Source organism: Bufo gargarizans, chromosome 3 (genome assembly GCF_014858855.1).
Source record: "Bufo gargarizans isolate SCDJY-AF-19 chromosome 3, ASM1485885v1, whole genome shotgun sequence".
In the NCBI taxonomy this organism is placed as follows: Eukaryota; Metazoa; Chordata; class Amphibia; order Anura; family Bufonidae; genus Bufo; species Bufo gargarizans.
The window spans coordinates 497319512-497340064 of NC_058082.1; the positions used below are offsets into that span (position 1 = coordinate 497319512).

At 44.9% G+C, this 20553-nt stretch overlaps 1 protein-coding gene across 1 annotated transcript in view; it reads right to left on the reverse strand.

Moving 5' to 3' along the window:
- The window catches only part of SLC43A2 (solute carrier family 43 member 2), an 87775-nt gene that overhangs the window by 60419 nt on the left and 6803 nt on the right, over positions 1-20553 (reverse strand). The window contains exon 2 of the mRNA XM_044283871.1: positions 9356-9539. Coding sequence (XP_044139806.1) covers positions 9356-9515 — 160 coding nt within the window. The 5' untranslated portion in view covers positions 9516-9539. The remainder of the gene's footprint in view (positions 1-9355; positions 9540-20553) is intronic.

Below are 20553 nucleotides of genomic sequence, written 5' to 3' on the forward strand. Positions count from 1 at the left end.
GACAATCGGCCGCTCAGTCGGCCTGTGTAAATCCAACTTAAGGGTAGGGCAACATATCTCACACCATATTATTCCTCAGTCAACATTTAGCACCTATCAACAGGATAGCAGATAAGCGTCTGGTTGCTGAGGGCCCCATAGGTGATAAATGTCTGATCACTGAGGCTCCACCTCTGGGACCCACCGGTCACTGGAGGAGAGGAGTCTGAATGCATGCACACTGCCATTCAAAGTCTATGGGACTGACAGAGATACCTGTCCGTAGACATAGAATGGAGTAACAGGAAGCATATTTGGACATGGTCCATTCATAGTAATGGAGGGTGCAGGGCCCTCATTCTAGTGATTAGTAGGTGTCCCAGTGGTGGTCACTGAACACTAGACCCTATAAGGAGAGACACTTTTGTTAAGAGGGTCTCAAGAACACATTCCTGATAACAAGGAGGACAGAAGAATGCTAGAAGTATAATGCTCTCATTGTCTGCAGAATGAAAGGCCGCTGAAACTTGCTCCAATGTGACTCGACAGTTTTCATCTGCCATAAATGCTGACAAAATGTACATTTTTTTGTTAAGATTAGCTTTTCGATGACTTGGGGAATTGGAGTTCACAAAGACAACCCACTGGAGTGTTTGAGGAGGACCAAGGAAGGGCAACCCAAATGAGAAAAATCAGTAATGTATGTACGAGAAGTTAGTCATTACCTTGTAGTAAAGCTAAATTCTGCAACAGGCAGGTGCAAATCTAGTGTGATGGCGGTGCATAGGCAAAAAAAAAACCTATAAAGTAAAAGAGGTATCTTTTGGTGGGGGGAACAAAGAATGGTGCTTGCTTAAATCCATCATGTCCCATACTTCAGCTGTCTCCAAAAGATACACAGCCACATAAATTAGTCCCCCCACACACAATACATAATTACCCTCCCCCATACACATTATATAAGCCCCCTTAGGCTTCTTGGAACCTGCTCAGGTTCTCCAGAACATAGCAGCAGCAATCACTTTTAAAGTACAGATGGAGTAGGAGTTCATCAGGAGTGGAAAAATATTTAAATGTTCCTAATAATAATAATATGGTTATGAATCAATACTTATTGACCGATCTAACTTGGAATTGGAGGGATTAGATAGATACTGGAAACTCTCATCAAGGGGTCTCCTTGACCAGGCACCTCTCTTTCTTGGAGAAGGAAGGTACAGCAGGTGGGCTACAGGGAGTCATCTCTGCATCTCATGGCCAGTAGAGTGAAACAGTGTCCTAAGATCATGGAGAGGTCTATTTGCTAAAAGCAGATTTTTTTGTGAACCACTGTGTATTAAGCCTCATGCACATGGCCGTTGTTGGCCTGTGCTGCGGACCGCAAATTGTGATCCGTAATGCACAGGCACCGACCATGTAGCCGCCGTATGCGGACGCGGGCCCATTCACTTGAATGGGGTCTGCAATCTGCATCCAACGGTCCGCACTGCACCTTCTGGATTGCGGCCCCATTCAAGTGAATGGGTCCACATCCGTGATGTGGTGCACAAACGGCCTGTGCCCGTATATTGCAGATGCACTATTTGGTGGCCGCAATACAGGCACCAACAAACAATGGCCGTGTGCATGAGGCCTTAGTCTACATCACTTTTGAGTTGGAGGTGGCAGGTGGTGGAAAGGGCAGAATCCAAGGTCACTCCAAGGCAGCGGACTTGGTTGACCGGGCAGAGTGTGCAGCCATTCACTGTGATAGATAGGTCTGTTGGGGGGGTTGAGCAAGATGGGGGAAGGATAATGAATTCTGTTTTATCCATGTTAAGTTTTAGAAATCGAAAGGCGAAGAAGGTGGATATAGAAGATAGACATTGTGGGATTCTTGATAGTAAGGTGGTGATGTCTGAACCAGAGAGGTAGATTTGTGTGTTGTCAGCATAAGAGTGATACTGAAAGCCATGGGACTCTATGACCTGTCACAGGCCAAAAGTGTAGATAGAGAAGAGCAGGGGTCCTAGGACAGAGCCTTGCAGGACACCAACAGAGAGGGAATGAGACGAGGAGGTAGTGCAAGAGTAGGAGACGCTAAACGTCCGGTCTGTGAGGTATGATGTGATCCAGGAGAGGGCCAGGTCAGTGATGCCAAGAGATGAGAGAGTTTGCAATAGAAGGGAGTGGTCAACAGTGTCGAAGGCCAAGGACAAGTCAAGGAGAAGGAGGATAGAGTATTGTTTCTTGGTTTTGGCTGTTAGTAGGTCATTGGTGACTTTGGTAAGGGCAGTCTCAGTCGAGTGATGGGGTTGGAAGCAAGATTGTAGACGGTCAAAGAGGGAGCAGGAGGAGAGGTGAGAGGACAGTTCCGAATGGACATGTTGTTCAAGTAGCTTTGAGGCATACGGAAGAAGTGATATGGGGCGATAACTGGACAAAGAAGATGGATCAAGTGAAGGCTTTTGGAGGATGGGTGGAATGGTAGCATGTTTAAAAGCAGAGGGGAAGACACCAGAGGTTAGTGATAGCTTGAAAACACAGATGACGTCTGTGTGAGTTCCGGAATTTGCGGACAATAATAGGACAAGTTATATTTTTTTTGCGGACCACGGAACGGAGCAATGGATGCGGACAGCACATGGAGTTCTGTCCACATCTTTTGCGGCCCCATTGAAGTGAATGCGTCCGCATCCAAGCCGCAAAAACTCTGGCTCTGATGCGGACTAAAACAACGGATGTGTGAATGGACCCTAACTCGGGTGCCGTAAGTCAGCATCAGAACTACTGAGCTCTGTCTGTTGTGTAGTGGACGGAGTTTGTTACTCGGCTGTATGGGTCTGGCCCTGAATGAATGAGTTGATCAGCGGGGTTCTGTATCCCCGCTGATCAGAAATTGTTGGCCTGTCCTGTGGATAAGCCATAAGTATTCATAATGCTTCATATCACCGTTATCTGCACTTTCAAGGGCTTCTCAAGGAATGATCAAAAATGACTGAAAGCAACCTGCCTAGGAGGGTGAGGGGCCAGGACCCCACTACACATTACACTCTGGCACTTGCATATATTATGCCTTTTTGAGTGTTCCTGTCAGGCTGCTCAGCCATGATGGCATATCACAGCAGGATCACACATCATCACCATGTATTGTAGAGCAGTGTAGGATATAGTGAGGCCCATCACTCCTCTAGGCAGCTCTGCAAGCGGAAGAAACAAGTCCTGTCGACATTCTAAGTCATTCCCGGAGAACCTCTTTAAGAAGAAAAATGTGCCATGTGGTGAACAGTGGATAATAATAGTGGCATCAGGAAACCAAGCAACTATGACTAGCTGATTCATGGTTCACAAGTGAAAGACTCCTACTACTCCTTTCTAGCCAAAGTTCAGTGGAATACTCAGCAGATCCAGGAGCTGCAGGGACCGAAGGCTAGGCTTTACTACACCGTCCAAAGGGCAGCTCCTGGAGTGCTGAGATGCTGTTTCTGGACTGATTAAAGATAGCTACACTACATGCAGATGTGTCAGAGTCCTCCTTTCACAACATATTTTTATGCTACATTTACTCATTTTCTTGCCTGTGGCAGCAACTTTTGGAGCACATTATGGCTGAGGCGTTGGCTAAATTACTTGCTGGATTGCTAAACTAAGAGAAAAATGTTTGCCCTCTGCCCGTGTGGTAAAGTCAAATGCTAATGAAATGATTTGACGTGGGGACAGAGAGTAAAGGTTTCAAGCCCGAGAAGGTCACACAACTACTGGCGGCTTTAAATGCCATGTAAATTATTACTAGTGCAAAAGCAGTTTCAATGACATCAAAAAAAGATTAATCATTAAATTATACGTGGAGCAATCAATCCATATTCAGACATTTCAGCTGTTAAAGTGGATCTGTAGTAGACATGGCAGCCACCCAAATGAATGTCCATCTATACAATGCAAGAACGGGCCAGCTCGCCATTGTGGCTCACAACGTCTATATGCCCCAACAGGTTTATGTCTGCGGATTGTGGAGCAGATACTGCACCAAAAAACGACTCCTGATGTTTTCCATGGAAGGACGTGCTGCCTTTCATGTGACCACAGTATATTTCTACCACTGCGCCAAGAAACAGCATGGACACCATTGGAAACTGGCGGGCATCTGCTCGCTGTTTAGCCCTATTCAATGACAATGGCAAAATCGTCTGTTTGAACTAGCCCTTAGAGTATGTTCACACTGAGGTGAAAAGAAACTGATGCAAAATCCACTTCAGGATTCTGTGTGGCTTCAAAAAAGAGGAGAAGTTGTATCTGTCCTTTATACTTTCTCTCCTTTTATGATCCACTCCTGATTTTGGCTTCCAAAACTGCATCAGGAAACAGAGCTGTGTAAATTAAAGGGGGTTGTATCATCTCAGACAATGGGGGCATATCGCTAGGACTCCCATTGTCTGATAGGTGCAGGTACCACCTCTGGGACCTGCACCTATCTCATATACTTTGCTGGCAAAGTCCCAGACGGCGCACAGCAAATTCATTTCTATGGAGCCGCCGAAAATAGCTGAGCGCGGTGTGCTCCCATTAATTTCTACAGGGATTCCGAAAATAGCCAAGCATGCCACTTGTCTATTTTCGTCAGGCCAATAGGAAGGCTCTGTGGTGGCCAGAGCAGACCTGGCACCGCCAGCCACCACTTTGCCAGTATTCGTTTTAGAGATGGGTGCGGGTCCCACCTCTGGGACCCGATATGCCCCCATTGTCTGAGATGGGAATACCCCTTTAACAAGCAGTATTCCCATTCAAATCAGTATTCCATTGGAAGTGTTTTTCGACGCATTTTTGGGGTCCAGAATCTGCACCAAAATCCACGTCCTCTTACTGTGACAAGTATATGGTGCCACAAAGAAATAGTACAGCTTTTTTTAAGTGACCTTTCAGTCTGAATATTGTTAGAAGTTGTTAGAAGATAAAATACTTGGACATAAAGTACCTGCATCTCCAAGATCATGGCTTTCATATTAACTCATCTACTAAGTACCTGAGTCACAAGGCCGTTACTGAATGTGGGCAGAGGGTATAATTACCCCGGTCTGCCATGTACTGACATACAGGAGAAGCTTCTAGCTCCAATTACATCTCCTGACAATAGTATAAAGAGGATATCATAACTACTGTTACTATAATAAGAATATACCAAGACAGCGGGAAGGTTAATTAGGGAGAAGACATGCTTTCCTACAGTATATTATGTGCAGTTGGTGCTAAACTTCAAACTGTATCTGTACAATGCCCGAGCAAATACAAATGACCAAACCAATGACCTCGATTCTGCACTTGTAGCACGCTTGGCGTATACACTGGCAGAATCTCACAATGTATGCGCTAAATATATAGCGCCAACACCTGCAACGCTATGCCATAAACTTACATACATTGCTCATTGTCTCCCATCATTAAAAAAAAAACTTATTTACAGAGGTGAAAAAAAGGATACTGACAGACGCCACCCTGAAGGCTCATGTACAACGCACATGTACAACAAAGGCATACATTGGGATATCCTTCCGACAAAAGAATCAGATGCAGTTTGCACTGAGCCTAGTTTATGTAAAATAGACCTTTTCTAGGCCAGAGAGACATTAGTCATTTACCCGACACAGCATGAACAGAGATAAAAATGTATTTATCAAAAGGCTAGAACCTCTTTGAAAGTCCCTGTGCCATGCAATCTGCTGCTTGGTGCCAGAAAAGGAACAGGGGCAGATCCGTGATTCTACGTACGTCACACATAGAAGCAGTAGGCCTGCAGAATGAATGTAATGGGGCATGCTTAGTGATGACCAGACCGCTGCAGACCACGGCCAGGTGTTTAATGTCTTGTACTTTAGTCTATTAATCATCCTATCATTTTGTGTTTGCTTTACGTATTGATCCCAGAAACAGAGCTCAAAAACTCACACAAACAAGACACAGCCATCATCACCGAGGACACACAGATATTTATGATTTGATTTAAAAAAAATCTGACAATTGTCACTGTGACGTGTGTAAGCAGCAATGATAGTGCCGTCCCTTGTGGCATGCTATATCCACCTGCCGCAAGCCGGTCTAAAATCAAATGCGGTCACCGGGAGCAGGCAGTTTAGTAAACAGCCCGATGAAGGCCCCGGGCGGCTGTTCTCGGAACTAATTTCAGACCAGCTCGCAACACAGGCACAGGTAAGGGCTTACCTGTGCATCGCCGGACGGGTGAGTCTACCTTAATAAAGATGGCAGCCCGCATGTGTTCGCTGACCATCACTGGTTACCACACACCCAAGCGGCGGGTGAATTCATTGAACCAGTGAACACCCGATTCACGTGCAGTTTGCACCAACTTGGGGATTTTGGCTGCCCCTTGACTGTGGCTCAGCCGTGCAGTGACCACTTCATGGGACCCCATGACAAAAGTAATCAAATAGTGTCAGCTAGTATACTGTATATTCTCAAGTTGGCCGCCAACAGTAGATCGGCCAAATATGTCTATGAAATCTAGCAAACTACAGATTGTCAACAGGGGGAAAAAGGATACAATGAGTTTGGTTTTTCTTCTGTTGTTTCCAGATAAAAAGCACTGAAGGCAAAACTGATTGATTACAGTGTGCCTAGGGCAGGGCATGGGGGGGGGGGGGGGGATGTCGGGGTCCTATAGATAGTGTCCTATGAGGGTACGGGAATGTTGGTGTCTCTGCTATTGGCCACTCAAGCTTTAGTGGACCTAGTCTATGTATGTAATAAAACATTTCCTTTCCATTACTAGAATACACTCTAAGGGCTGTTTCACACGAGCGGATGCCGTGCCTGGCATCCGCTTCGTGAAAGAGTGCCAAGACCCGATGCAGACTGCAGAGGCACGGAGCAGTAACATGACTGATAATGCTCCGTGCCTCTCTGTGATCTCTTTACTACGAAATCACAGTTGTCATTGTGATTTCGTAGTAAAGAGATCACAGAGAGGCACGGAGCATTATCAGTCATGTTACTGCTCCGTGCTTCTGCTGTCCGCCTCGGGTCTTAGCTGTCATTCACCGAGCGGATGTCACGCACGGCATCCGCTCGTGTGAAACAGCCCTAAGGCCTCATGCACACGAACGTATTTTCTTTCCATGTCCGTTTCCGTTTTATTTGAGGACTGTATACGGAACCATTCATTTCAATGGGTCCGGAAAAAAACAAAACAGTTTCCGTATGTCCATATTTCCGTTCCGCAAAAAAATAGAACGTGTCCTATTAGTGTCCGGATTACGGACAAGGATAGGACTGTTCTATTAGGGGCCAGCTGTTCCGTTCTGCAAAATACGGAATGCACGCGGACGTCATCCGTATTTTTTGCGGACCGCAAAATACATACAGTCGTGTGCATGAGGCCTAAGGGAGACATTTATCAAATCTGCTACGCTGGCGACATATGTGTATGTTTTTGTGACATTGGGTGAAATTTTCTGACTTTTGGTGAGCTTCACCACTTTAAGAAGTCTCGTTTATGACGTGCGGCTTTTTAAAAAGACACAAAAAAGTCGCATCTCCAGACCAGGCAACCCCCTGATGTACTTTTAATGATAAACCACATTGCACTTGCGCCAAATTTATTATTACTGTGCACCATTTCATAAATTAGTCACGCTCGCACAGACCAAAGACAGATTTAAGTATGACACAAAAAACCCCGTAAATGATAAAATCCCCTCTACGTTCATAATATATATCAAGCCTCATGTACCACGTAAAAATCTTGTGCAAAAGCTTCGTACAGACATGTACATATCCTGTCTATGGAGCAGGCGGTATGATGAAATATCTGAAGGACAAGAACTTTCTAATCCAAACCCTACCATACAATAAAGGTGAAGCATGTCAAATCATCCTCTATATAACATCCTGCTGGGTTTTTTAACCCGTTGCTGTTCTAGTACGTACAGTATGGCCAGGGGCGTAGCTAAAGGCTCATGGGCCCTGGTGCAAGATTTCAGCTTGGACCCCCCTTCCCTCAGTGCTTTGTGACCAGGGAGGCAAACATTGAAAAATTGAAACGGCACCCCCCAACCCCCCCTGCCAAATTCTTGACCTAACCCCCTTTTCCCCAACCCCCCTCATGCCAAATCCTTGACCTAACCCCTTCCCTGCAGCCAGAGGTGTAACTTGACCAGCATGTACTTTCAATAATACCAGTGTCTTCTTATGTGGCACAAGGGACTTTGGGACCCCTCAGGCTCCTGGGCCCGGTAGCAACTGCTACCTCTGCACCCCCTATAGCTACGCCCCTGAGTATGGCCTCATATACACTGTGGAGCTATGTCTAGTGCCCTGTTACCCCAGCTACTAATATGCATAGTGTATAATATAGTGTATTGTATCTCACATCCCAATAGGTCTATTAAAGGCTTCTAACTGTGAAGGAACACAATCAGGTTTTTTCAGCTATGCACCAGTGATGCAGAACGTCTGCTTATTCATCTCAGTGATGTCATAAATCATTCAGTAAATCAATAATGCCTTAGAAACTGCCTTGAGTAACTGTAAAGTAATAGATATTTGTCATAGGGCTCACTCAGACAACCGTATACTGTCCGCAAAAATGCAGATCCGTTTTTTTTGCGGATTAGATGCTGACCCATTCACTTCTATAGGGCCCTTTTCTTCCATTACACAGCTCCGCAAAACAAATGAAACGTCCTATATTTGTCAGTGAAAATCAGAACATGGCCCCATTGAAGTCTATGGGTCAGCAAAAATATTGAATGCTATCCGTTTTTTTGCGGACTTGCTGAACTGTCCGCAAAAAAAAACGGATCCGCATTTTTGCGGACATCATTTGAATGAGCCCATACTCAGTGGGTGAGCTCTACTACATACATTACCATCCAGGCAGCAAACCATGATGCTTCCTCAGGATAGGTCCACAGTATTAGATCGGCAGTGTCCGACTCCCGGTACCCCTGCCGATCAGCTGTTTGAAGAGAAAACAGCGCTCGTACGAGCGCCGCCTTCTCTTCATTGTTTACCTGCTCGCCGTCACAACTTAAGAGGTGGCAGTGTAATTACATCTCAGCCGTCCCCATTCACTTCTATGGGACAACTCCTTCCTGTACAAGTGAATACTACAGAGCCGTCCCATAGAAATGAATAGGGACAGAGCAGTTCAACCCTTGTTGGCGATGATTTGAGGTTTGAGAAGTATAAAGGGGTCTTTAGAAAAGGACATTTATATGCAATAGGTGCAAATAGGGGAGATCTGACCCCCGTGATTAGAGTCAGGACATAAGACATATTCATATGCATAGGCTGGTGCAAACATGAAGGTTGTCACAGTAAACCCTTTAAAATACATTTTTCAAAACTAATATTATAATAAAACCATGTAAGACATATGTTATACCTGGATAGTGGCACATGTAAGAGTAGAACCCTTCAGATTTCAGCATGATAAGCAAGGATCCCCAGCCTAGAAGCACTGCAGAAAAGAAAAGATTTTCCACCACTGCAGTGACTGCCATCCACCACCGACGCCGGTGCGCTGTAGCCAGTGTAGGAGCCATTTTTTTCTTCTAGTGATCGTCAGCCTGTAAAAGAAAGAATGAAACATTATCATTATATTGCTAGGGGAACCACTATATAAATGCTCATCTTCCCTTCAGCACTGATCATGAAATGCCACTAGGTTCTATGGATGTCTGTGGTCCGCTAGAGCCCCGTTCTCCTAGCTCAACAGGTCCAAACAGAGCACATGACAATGGTTCCACGTCTGCTTATAGATTAAAGGGGTTGTCCAACCCTCAAGGTAAAATCAACTGAGGTCCAGAATGCATTTAGCTTAATAAAGAAAGCCACTCACCTGTTCCCCGGTGCTCCGTTTCTGCACTGAGGTTCCCATCCCGCTGCTTCTGATCCTCAGTGGACCATAAGTGTGACGTCCCATTTGTCGTCACGTGCACCGCTGCAGCCATTCCGTGCCTACGTGTTCCTTAGTGGCACAAAACCGCCAAGTAAATGGCTGAAGCTGTGCATGCGACAATGGACGGAGACATCACACTTCTGGTCCTGTTCATGGGAGACCAGGAACAGCGAGGACGGGAACCTGAAAGCTAGAACACAGGTGAGTGGCTATTGTTTCCTTAGCTGATTTTACCTTGGGGGTAGGATAAATCTTTACATTAAAATAAGATCATGACGATTGAGCTTATAATTGGAGAGTTTAGGGGATTGCCAGCCGACAGGTCTGATGGTTAGAAGTACTCAGTGTTCATATGTTTTTTCAGCAATCCTTGTCTTTTTCAAACCTCTGTTAACAGGATCAACCCAATTAAGCCAGGTATTCTGCCTGGTAGGGTTCACCCTGCTGACAAAAACAATACCTGCCTTGTGAAAAATAGGCTACCGTTTTATGCAAATGAGGGCCTCACTGCACCGAGGGGTGTGGCCAGCACTGGAAAGCTGCTGAGGTGCACTGACGGGTCCCAACAGCGTCCTCTGCACCCCTATATCTATGCCCCTGATTATTGTCCTAAGTCCTACAATACAAGAATTTGTTATCTCCCATTCTGTCTGAACAGCCAAAAATAATAATATTACATAATTAAAACGTGGCACAAGAGAAGTAAAGCAAACAATTTACAAAGTTACCCAAAGTTTTCATAATACACCGGAGCCATTGAAGTAAAGCAGAGGTTTTTTTCAAGAATCCTATTATTTCATACCTGTTAGCCCTCATGCACACGACAGTTGTTTTTCTCGGCCTGCTTTCCGTTTTTTTTGCGGATAGGATGGGGACCCATACATTTCAATGGGTCAGCAAAAAAATGCTGATAGTTCATCCGTTTGTGTTCCGTGTCCGTTGTCCGTGTTTCCCTTCACCAAAAAAATAGTGCATATTCTACTTTTTTCACATTTGCAGACAGGGAAAGGCATTTATTACAAGGGATCTGTGGAAAAAAACAGGATCTTCCCCAAAAAAAAAAAAAAAAAAAAAAAACAGATGCTGCATCCGTTTTTTTTTAGCGGACGCACAATTTGCAGACGCGAAAAACAACTGTCGTGTGCATGAGGCCTTACAGTAAGTCTTTATTTACAAGCGCCAAATATCATTATATACACGGCTCACATTTCCAAATGAGAGGCTCCCACCCGTGCCTATTGCCATTCTCTCTCCTGTGCAGGTAGCTATCCAAAGCTAACAAGCTCCACCGTTTATACGGCAGAATTATGTACACAGCTCTGGAGGGACACAAAGCACACAGCAGGGAAGCCATCAAGAAGCAATGAAACAAGTCACTGGGTTCAATCTTATCACCTTCAAGATATTAAGAGGGGCAAAGATCTAATTCCTTGCCAAAGTTTCAAGATTGCAGTGGAAACTGAAAAACAGATAACAGAACTGCTTCCTTCAGACTCTTCACCAACAAACATGGATAGATAAGATAGGAATCCTTCACCAAGTCCAACTGCTTCCCATTCCGAGATCTCTTTATTGCTCTGCAAATAGCATATAAACTGTGACAAACATCCTTTGCCCCGTCCATTAGCACCTAAAACACTTATACGATCAGCTCTTCAGCCAAACACGTTAGATAAATGTCAGCCAAAGCCACTGAGTTTGGTAAGACCAGCCGACCATCTAAAGTGTATGGCGAGACTTAGATTAAAGTCGATCGAAAACAAAATACGGTAGTTCATGGGTTTTCCATCTGAGACAATGGTGGAATATCCACAGGGCACGCTGTAAATGTCTGATAGGTGGGGGTCTGACCTATGGGACCTCCATCTATGAGAACTGTGGTCTCCTGAATCCTGTTTCTCCAGATAAAGGGGTCACCGCATCAAGGAGCAGAGGGAATGGCGAGATAGACACATAGGCGCCTTATAGTCTGAGGCCTGATATATATATACGCCTGATATATATATATACACATTAGGAAAATACTATTAGGGGCTCATGCACACAACTCTTGTTGTTTTGTGGTCCACAAATTGCAGATCCGCAAAACACGTATACCGTCCGTCTGCATTCTGCATTTTGCAGAACAGACCAGCCTGCCCATAATGGAACAGTCCTGTTGTGCGCACCCGGCAAACAAACTTCCAGGGCCCGGTCCTGGGCCGCGGCCCTGCCGTTGGGGACCACTGCTGTAGATGACAGATGCAGGTCCCAGTTTCCATAGCTCCATAAAAGAGAATGAGGAGAGCTGCACACTCCCATAGAAGTAAATGGAGCAGCCACCTCACCTTTCATTCCCTGCCTGGATGCTGCGTCCCATGGCTGCACCAGATGAGTTGGGGGACCCCCGTTCTCTAAATAGGTTAAAGTCCCACATCTTTCAGACATTTATGACATGTCCTATCCTGAATCTATCTTACAGTATCCACATTTCCTGTAAGAAGCCATTTCAGACTGAGGAGATTGTAATGTTCTTCATTGTGACTGCTGCCAGGAAGTGTAGGAAAATGTTTCAGTAGTGTTTCTGGTTCCATTCAGTTTTTCCGTATGGCATATACAGTATACAGTAATTACATAGAAAGAATTGGGCTGGGCATTACATTTTCAATAGATGGTTCCACAAAAACGGAAGGGATACGGAGGACATACGGAGTACATTCCGTATGTGTTCCGTTTTTTTGGGCGGACCCAATGACTTAAATGGAGCAATAATAGTACATGTTCTATCTTTGAACGGAACGGAAAAACGGAAATACCAAAACGGAATGGATACAGAGTACATTCCATTTTTTTGCGGAACCATGGAAATAAATGGTTCCGTATACAGAACGCAAAAAAACGTTTGTGTGAACAAGCCCTGTCTGTGATCAATACTTTCTCACACGTATCTTCACTTTTGATATTTCTCCATGAATTTGCACATGAACAAACTTACTTTTTAATTACATTAAAGGGGTTATCCAACCCCTAAAATGCCTCCCCTACTGTCCAGGCCCCTCACACTGATTGTACTTAGCTTGCTTCCCGGCACTCGTGTCGCTTCTGACGCGCAGACAGACGCTGCTGCATATCCCCGTCGCGTGGATAAAAACATCTGGCATTGGTGGGGCGGCAGACAGTAGCAGGATGCGAGGAGGACGAGCCTCCCTAGCATCGCAGGTGACGCTAGGGAGGTTCGTCCCTGTTTCGGCCTGCTATTGGCTGCTCCCCCCGTCACCAGATGTTTTCACCCACGCGACAGGGAGATGCAGTGGCGGGTGTGCGGGTGTCAGAAGCGACACGAGTGTCGGGAAGCAAGCTAAGTACAATTAGTGTGAGGGGCCCGGGGAGTAGGTGAGGCATTTTAGGGGTTGGATAACCCATTTAACAGATATTTTATAAGAAGTTTAATTTTCAGTTTAGTTCTTTAACTCCTTAATGACCAGGCCTGAAAGGCCCTTAAAAGGGTTGTCTTACTTCAGCAAAAAGCATTTATCATGTAGATAAAGTTAATACAATCTACTTACTAATGTATTGTGATTGTCCATATTGCTTTCTTTGCTGGCTGGATTCATTTTTCCATCACATTTGTGACACGGTGAGAGGTTTGGTCTGGGAAAACAGGTATTTTTCTCCCAGCATGTGCTGCTGGGCTGATTTACAGCCAGGTGAGGTCAAATACCGGACCGCAGTCCAATTTTGGCAGCACCTGGCTGTCCTTAAATAGGCAGCTGGGCTCAGAAGCCAGTTCTCTGTGTTGGGATCTGGGAGCCTTGTGTCTGGATGAAGATTTGCTACCTGTTTGGCGTAAAAACAGGTTGGTGCTGCTATCAGCAAGGACTCTTTAAGACAGGATTGCCGCATGGTGTGAATTACCACCAACAGGTGACTTTTTGTTTGAATATGACTGCTTGTTTTGTCACTTGCCTAAAGTGGGAATAAAACACTTAACTGTTTGATCCAAAGAACTTGTTGTTGCCTCTATACTGCGTCCGCTAATCCTGTCTACCAGAGCGAGTCCCCACATATTATACAATGCTTTTTTCCTTGCAATCCAGCAGCAGTGGTCGTGCTTGCACACTATATTAAAAAGTGCCGACCTCTATGAGAAGGTGGAAAATATATTACACCTCCAAAATCCTTACTGCCTAATTCAGCAACGAAGAAAGACTGCAAACATCTGAACATGGACCTAAAATAGTCCTCCGAGACTTCTGGTTCCGGCACGCGCATGTAAGGCAGCAGGAGGAATGAGCTCCGCTACTCAGAGCCGAAGACCAAGCCTCCAAGCCTTACAGAGGGGAGGAATCCCCGCTTGATCTGCCTACACCTCTCCAGGAGTGGATGGAGAGGTTCTTAATCAGAGGTGGCAAGTCTACAGGAGGCCCGTTACCCCGTAGAAAGAGACGGCACCATAGTGCCAAGATGGCGTCCGCGGCTGACAGCGCCATGCGCTCCACCAGATCTTCCTCACAGCCTCCCCACCCCAGACCAACTGACATGGATCCAGAGGAGGACATGGAGGACAAGGAGCCAGAGGTACAACAGGGGCTTGCTATAACATGTAAGACACTGGCACTGGAGGTAGCAAAGTTGCTTGCCCCAGATATTAAATCAACGTTAGAGGTCACAGTGGAGGCGACGTTAGCACAGTTGCAGGATAACATTTATCAACACTCCTCTCAAATAACAGAGCTAGAGCAGCATATGAGCCTACTAGAGGATGAGCTAGAGAAGAAGTCGCAGACCCAGATGCAGACTATACTGAAACCTAATAAAGCTCTGCAAGAGAAAGTAGAAGATCTTGAGAACAGGTCAAGAAGAAATAACTTGCGTATCATAGGCCTGCCAGAATCAATCCCACCGGGACAGCATTCCCAGAACTCTTGGCCTTCATACCCCTTGTACAGTGGAAAGAGCACATCGCATTGGCCCACCAAGAGACTCGCCAAGAGGCACACAGAATAATAATGTGATTTTGAGGCCTTGTCCGACCATAGTCAAATACTTAAATTACTCGGACAAAGCCAACATCTTGGGCAAGTTAAAAAAAGAGGGGAGGCATATAGAAGTAAGAGGCCATAAGCTGCTCCTGTTCGGGGATTACTCAGCTGAAGTTTCGAGAAAAAGGAGAGCTTTCACAGTGGTTTGCTTAGCTCTGGTAAAGAGGAAACAGAAATTTGCTTTATAATTCCTAGCAGTTTTGAAAGTATTTAAAGACGAGGGTCAGGCGGATATATACAAGACTCCTGAAGAAGCTATGTTGGCAATGGGCATCGCTAAACAGACATAACTTTCTTCCAGTGGGTTCTTATCTTCATCACCAGCTAGAAGACATCCATCTCAGCATGATCCAATCCCATCCAAGTCGTACAGATCACCCAGAAGACGGAGGGAAGGAGATCAGGAAGACTCCAATAGAGACTGAGACTTAGTGTTCTTATTTTGCTTTAGGCTCTCTTACTTCTATTGTATTTTACTTGCTGAATTGACCCTATATAACATTATCTGTGAATGTATATTCTGGGTTAGTTCAGATGCTCAGCTAATTATATAGGGTACAGATAATAACTGCAGTAGGTTAACATGAGGGGGGTTGTAAAAGGAAGGGAGAGGTTTAGTGGTCATTGAGGATGTATGCAGGATTGTTTTAGGGCCGACTATTACCGCACACTAGGCTCGAAGGCGGAGCAGATATGGGGAAATTGTTAACAGAACAGAAAGGAAAAGATAGGAGTAGAGATAGCGAAGTCTCTTTGAATGCGAGAAAAAATATTTTTTTGGTGGTTAAGTTCTGTTTTGGGGGGGAAGGAATGGGGGGGGGTGCCTTGTTTACAGCACAGGGGGGGACCCAAGGGAGGAGATTGAACAAGATGGTATCACATTATTTTAATGGATGGTACATATAGTCACATAGAATGTAAAGATCTGAGATCATCTCATAAGAGATTAACGGTACTCTAAAAAGGCTTAAATGTGACATAGCACTATTACAAGAGACCCACTTAGAAGAAAGTGATTTCTGGAGGATGAAGAGATTATGGGTAGGTGAAGTTTTGGGTTCCTCGTCTGAAGGAAGGAAGGCAGGCAGGGGTGCTCCTCTTGCTACATAAAAAGTTACAATATAAGATACTTACTACAGAAGATGATGGAAAAGGGTGACTAGCCAGAGTGACATTGGAAACGCCAGTGGGACTAATGGTAATATATAATGTATATGCACCAAATGCACAAGCTAATTCTTTCTTTCATGAACTAGAAGGATGTATTATGCAGGAGACGCAAGGCCTTGTGTGGGTGGGAGGAGACTTGAACACGGTAAATGTGGTCTCGGAGGACAGAAAGAGTACAAGAACTGATGTCTGGATGGGAGTTATGACATCTTCCCTTCTCCCCACCCTCCTGGAGGCCACTGGGCTTACTGATATCAGGAGGTACTTTAACCCCCTGGAAAGGGAATTTACACAATTCTCACACTCTCAACAAGCTTGGTCACAGATTGATTATTTCTTAGGAACTAGTCACCTGATCCTAAGAGTACAGGAAGTGGAGATGGCAATCTCGGATCATGCTCCGGTAGTCCTGCAATTACAAGAAGCCAGCCGTAAAGGCCAAGACTTTATATGGCGTCTGTCTGGATATCTAGCCACTAAAGAGGATTGTAAAAACAGACTTCTGGGGTCAGTGTCGGACTGGGGTACCTAGGGCCCACCAGTAAAATTTATTTTGGAGGTCACCGTACGTTCTCATATAATAAATAATCTAACACGTTTTTTATACGAACATCGGCTGGTGGAGGTGCTGTACAGAATATATGTATGTAGTGCAGTAAGTACTGTGCAATGTGCCACTTGTGCAGGAGGTGGGAGACTAGGAGCCCACATTTCTCAGGGGCCCACCGGGGGATTCCCCTGTACCCCTGAGGGCCAGTCGAGCCTGTCTGGGGTGGTGGTGAGAATATATGGAGACTAATAAGCAACATAGGGACACCCTGGCTTTGTTTTGGGATGCTGCGAAGGAGGTGTTGAGAGGTAGAATAATCTCATATACCTCGGCCCAGAAAAAAGAGGCGAGAACTAAATTTCTAGAAGCCACTAGCTCCCTTAGGAGATTTTACATCGCATTTTCGCAGAATCCCACAAAGCAAGGTTAAATGGGTGACAGCTAAGCACAACTTTGACCATTATTCAAAAAGCTAGAAAGGATATATGCTGATCATACCTCAGCGTACTTCTTCAGGTACGGTAACAAGGCAGGCAAACTATTAGCCAGACTGGCAAAGGGGAGGAGACCTCAACAACCAATGCCAAGACTTAAGTCAGGTGGCGGCAGAGAGACAAATGACCCGAGAGACACTTTACTAATATCCAGAGACTACTATGAAAAATTATATACTCAGGGCCCCTATGACATTCAAGGTGGAAAAGCTTTTTTAGATAACATATCCTTACCGAGGGGAGGAGGATCTAGCAATTCTGAATGCCCAAATCACTGAGCAAGAAATTCTGTCTGTCATTAAATCCTTGCATAACGGGAAAACCCCGGGCCCAGATGAATTCCCGGCTGAGTTTTATAAAGCACTTAGCACAGAATTAGTTGTCATTGTTATCATTATTTAATTCGATTCTGCAGGGTCAAAGTGTTATGCCATCAGGGGAAGTGGCGCACATCAAACTTATATCCAAACCGGATAAGGATCTAACACATCCGGGGTTTTATAGACCAATCTCCTTGATAAACCAAGATCTGAAGATCTTTGCTAAAATATTGGCCAATAGACTGGCGGACATCCTACCTAAATGATTTGGTCACCATCAAGTGGGATTTGTAAAAGGTCATTCAGCCACTATAAACATATGTACAGTATTGGCAGTACATGATTGGGTAACAAAACAAAAACACCCTGAAGAAGAAGGACGTCAGTCTCTTTTGGCGATAGATGTCGAAAAGGCTTTTGATAATGTAAATTTGGAGTGGCTGGGGTTGGTTCTGGACCGGATGGGAATTAGGGGAGGCTTTCGTACCTTTGTTCAAGCAATATACACTTCACCCCAGGCTAGAATCTGCCTCCCTGTGGGTTATGCTCTGATCCAACTTCAGAAAGGGACAAGACTCCGCTCTCACCACTCCTATTTGATATAGCATTGGAACCATTAGCCCTACATTTATTGAGGTCTAATATTTATGAAGGAATAAAAATAGGGAAAAAAAGAGGTAAAACTGAGGCTACTTTCACACTTGCGTTTGATCGGATCCGTTCTGAACGGATCCGATCATATTAATGCAGACGGAGGCTCCGTTCAGTACGGATCCGTCTGCATTAATAACTTAGAAAAATTTCTAAGTGCGAAAGTAGCCTGAGCGGATCCGTTCAGACTTTCAATGTAAAGTCAATGGGGGACGGATCCGCTTGAAGATTGAGCCATATGGTGTCATCTTCAAGCGGATCCGTTCCCATTGACTTACATTGTAAGTCTGGACGGATCCGCACGCCTCCGCACGGCCAGGCGGACAGCTGAACGCTGCAAGCAGTGTTCAGCTGTCCGCCTGGCCGTGCGGAGGCGAGCGGAGTGGAGGCTGAACGCCGCCAGACTGATGCAGTCTGAGCGGATCCGCATCCATTCAGATTGCATCAGGGCTGGACGGAAGCGTTCTGCTCCGCTCGTGAGCTCCTTCAAACGGAGCTCACGAGCGGACAGCAGAACGCTAGTGTGAAAGTAGCCTAACCTGCTTTGAGGACGATATGTTAATATTTATGAATGATCTGACCAAAGATTTGGTAAAGGTGCTCGAGACCCTGAATGGGGTGAATAATTTCATGGGGTACAAAATAAATGTTACCAAATGCCAATTGATGCAGATTGGGGGAGGAACATCACTGTTACAGGAAATATATTCGATCTCAGTAGCGAGAGAATGTATAAAGTATCTGGGGATAAAAATTGGGAGAAACCCTGCTATGATGTATAAACTAAATTATACCCCTTTGATAAACAAAATAGTACAGGAATTGCAGAGATGGAAAGACCTCCCATTGACCCTTCTGGGCAGGGCACAATTAGTGAAAATAACCAGCTTTGCTAGGTTATTATACCCAATGCAAACTATTCCTTTACTGCTGAAACATATTGATGCCTGTAAGCTACAAACAGCCTTTGTGAATTCTTGTGGCAGAAAAAACGGCCTCGGACAGCATATAAAAAGTTGCGTCTTCTAAAGTGGGAGGGAGGTCTACAACCACCTAATATCAGAGAATACAATTTGGCAGCAATATTTAAACACATAAGGGATTGGGTCTGGGGAACATCTAACTACTCAAATAGGGATCTGGAACAGGAACTAGTGGCACCTTATGATTTGCAGGTCCTTTTGCATACCAAAAGGGTATTGCTCCCGGAAGCGGCAATTTTTTTTTCATTAATTAGGGATACGTTGGCAACATGGAGTGATATCAGAAAGTTGTATAAACTTCCCATGTATATCTCGGCTTACAAGCCCCTAGGGCAGAACTCAATGCCAGAAAATAATAACACTAGTGTAAAAGTACCCTAAGACTCTCAGGGACATACTGGATCACTCAGGGGCAAACCTGATTTCTTGGGAGGAATTACAGAATAGGTTCCAGCTTTCGTCAAAGCATTATTTGCAGTTTCTACAAATGATGGCATTTTGTGCGGCCCAATCCAGTTCCCTGGGGACGGAAAACAATCTCATTCATTTTGAAGGGTTAATGGGCACTGAAACTAGAACTTTATTCCATTTACAGAAGACTCTGTGATGCCTAACTTGGAGGGGTGGCGCAAAATGTCTTTGAAGGGTGGGAAGCCACATTAGAAGATAATACTATAACCTTTAAAATGGATAAGATTTGTTCATCTATTAACAATGAACAGTGGAGGGAAATCCAATTCAGAATAATTCATAAAGCAACATATGCCTTTGACCTGTCATATAGCAATGCTCCAGCTCACTATTTGAGAAATTGCCCTAAATGTGTGTTACGGAAAGCAGACTTATTACATGGGTTGTGGGGATCTGACCTTTTGAGATCCTTTTGGGGGCAAATATGTGATTATGTTAAGACAACTTGGGAAGTTGAAGTTCGTGATGTGCCTCAACAATGTATCTTCCAGTTCATTCCCAGAGATCAGAATACAGACTCAACAAACATAGTAAGCATTAAGGCACTTTCACACGGGCGAGAATTCCGCACGGGTGCAATGTGTGAGGTGAACGCATTGCACCCGCACTGAATCCGGACCCATTCACTTCAATGGGGCTGTTCAGATGAGCGGTGATTTTCATGCATCACTTGTGCGCTGCGTGAAAATCTCAGCATGTTGTATAATCTGCGTTTTTCACGCAACGCAGGCCCCATAGAAATGAATAGGGATGCGTGAAAATCGCAAGCATCCGTAAGCAAGTGCGGATGCAAAGCGATTTTCACGCATGGTTGCTAAGGAGACGAGGGATGAGTTACCCGGGACCCCATTTACTTTATTATTTTCTATTATAACTTGGTTATAATGGAAAATAATATCATTCTTTAATTCAGAATTCTAAGTAAAAGGTCCATTGTGGGGTTAAAAATAAAATAAATCACATTCACTTTATCGCGCAGACGGGCTCGTCTTCTTTCTTCTTCTTGCAGGACCTGGCTGGAA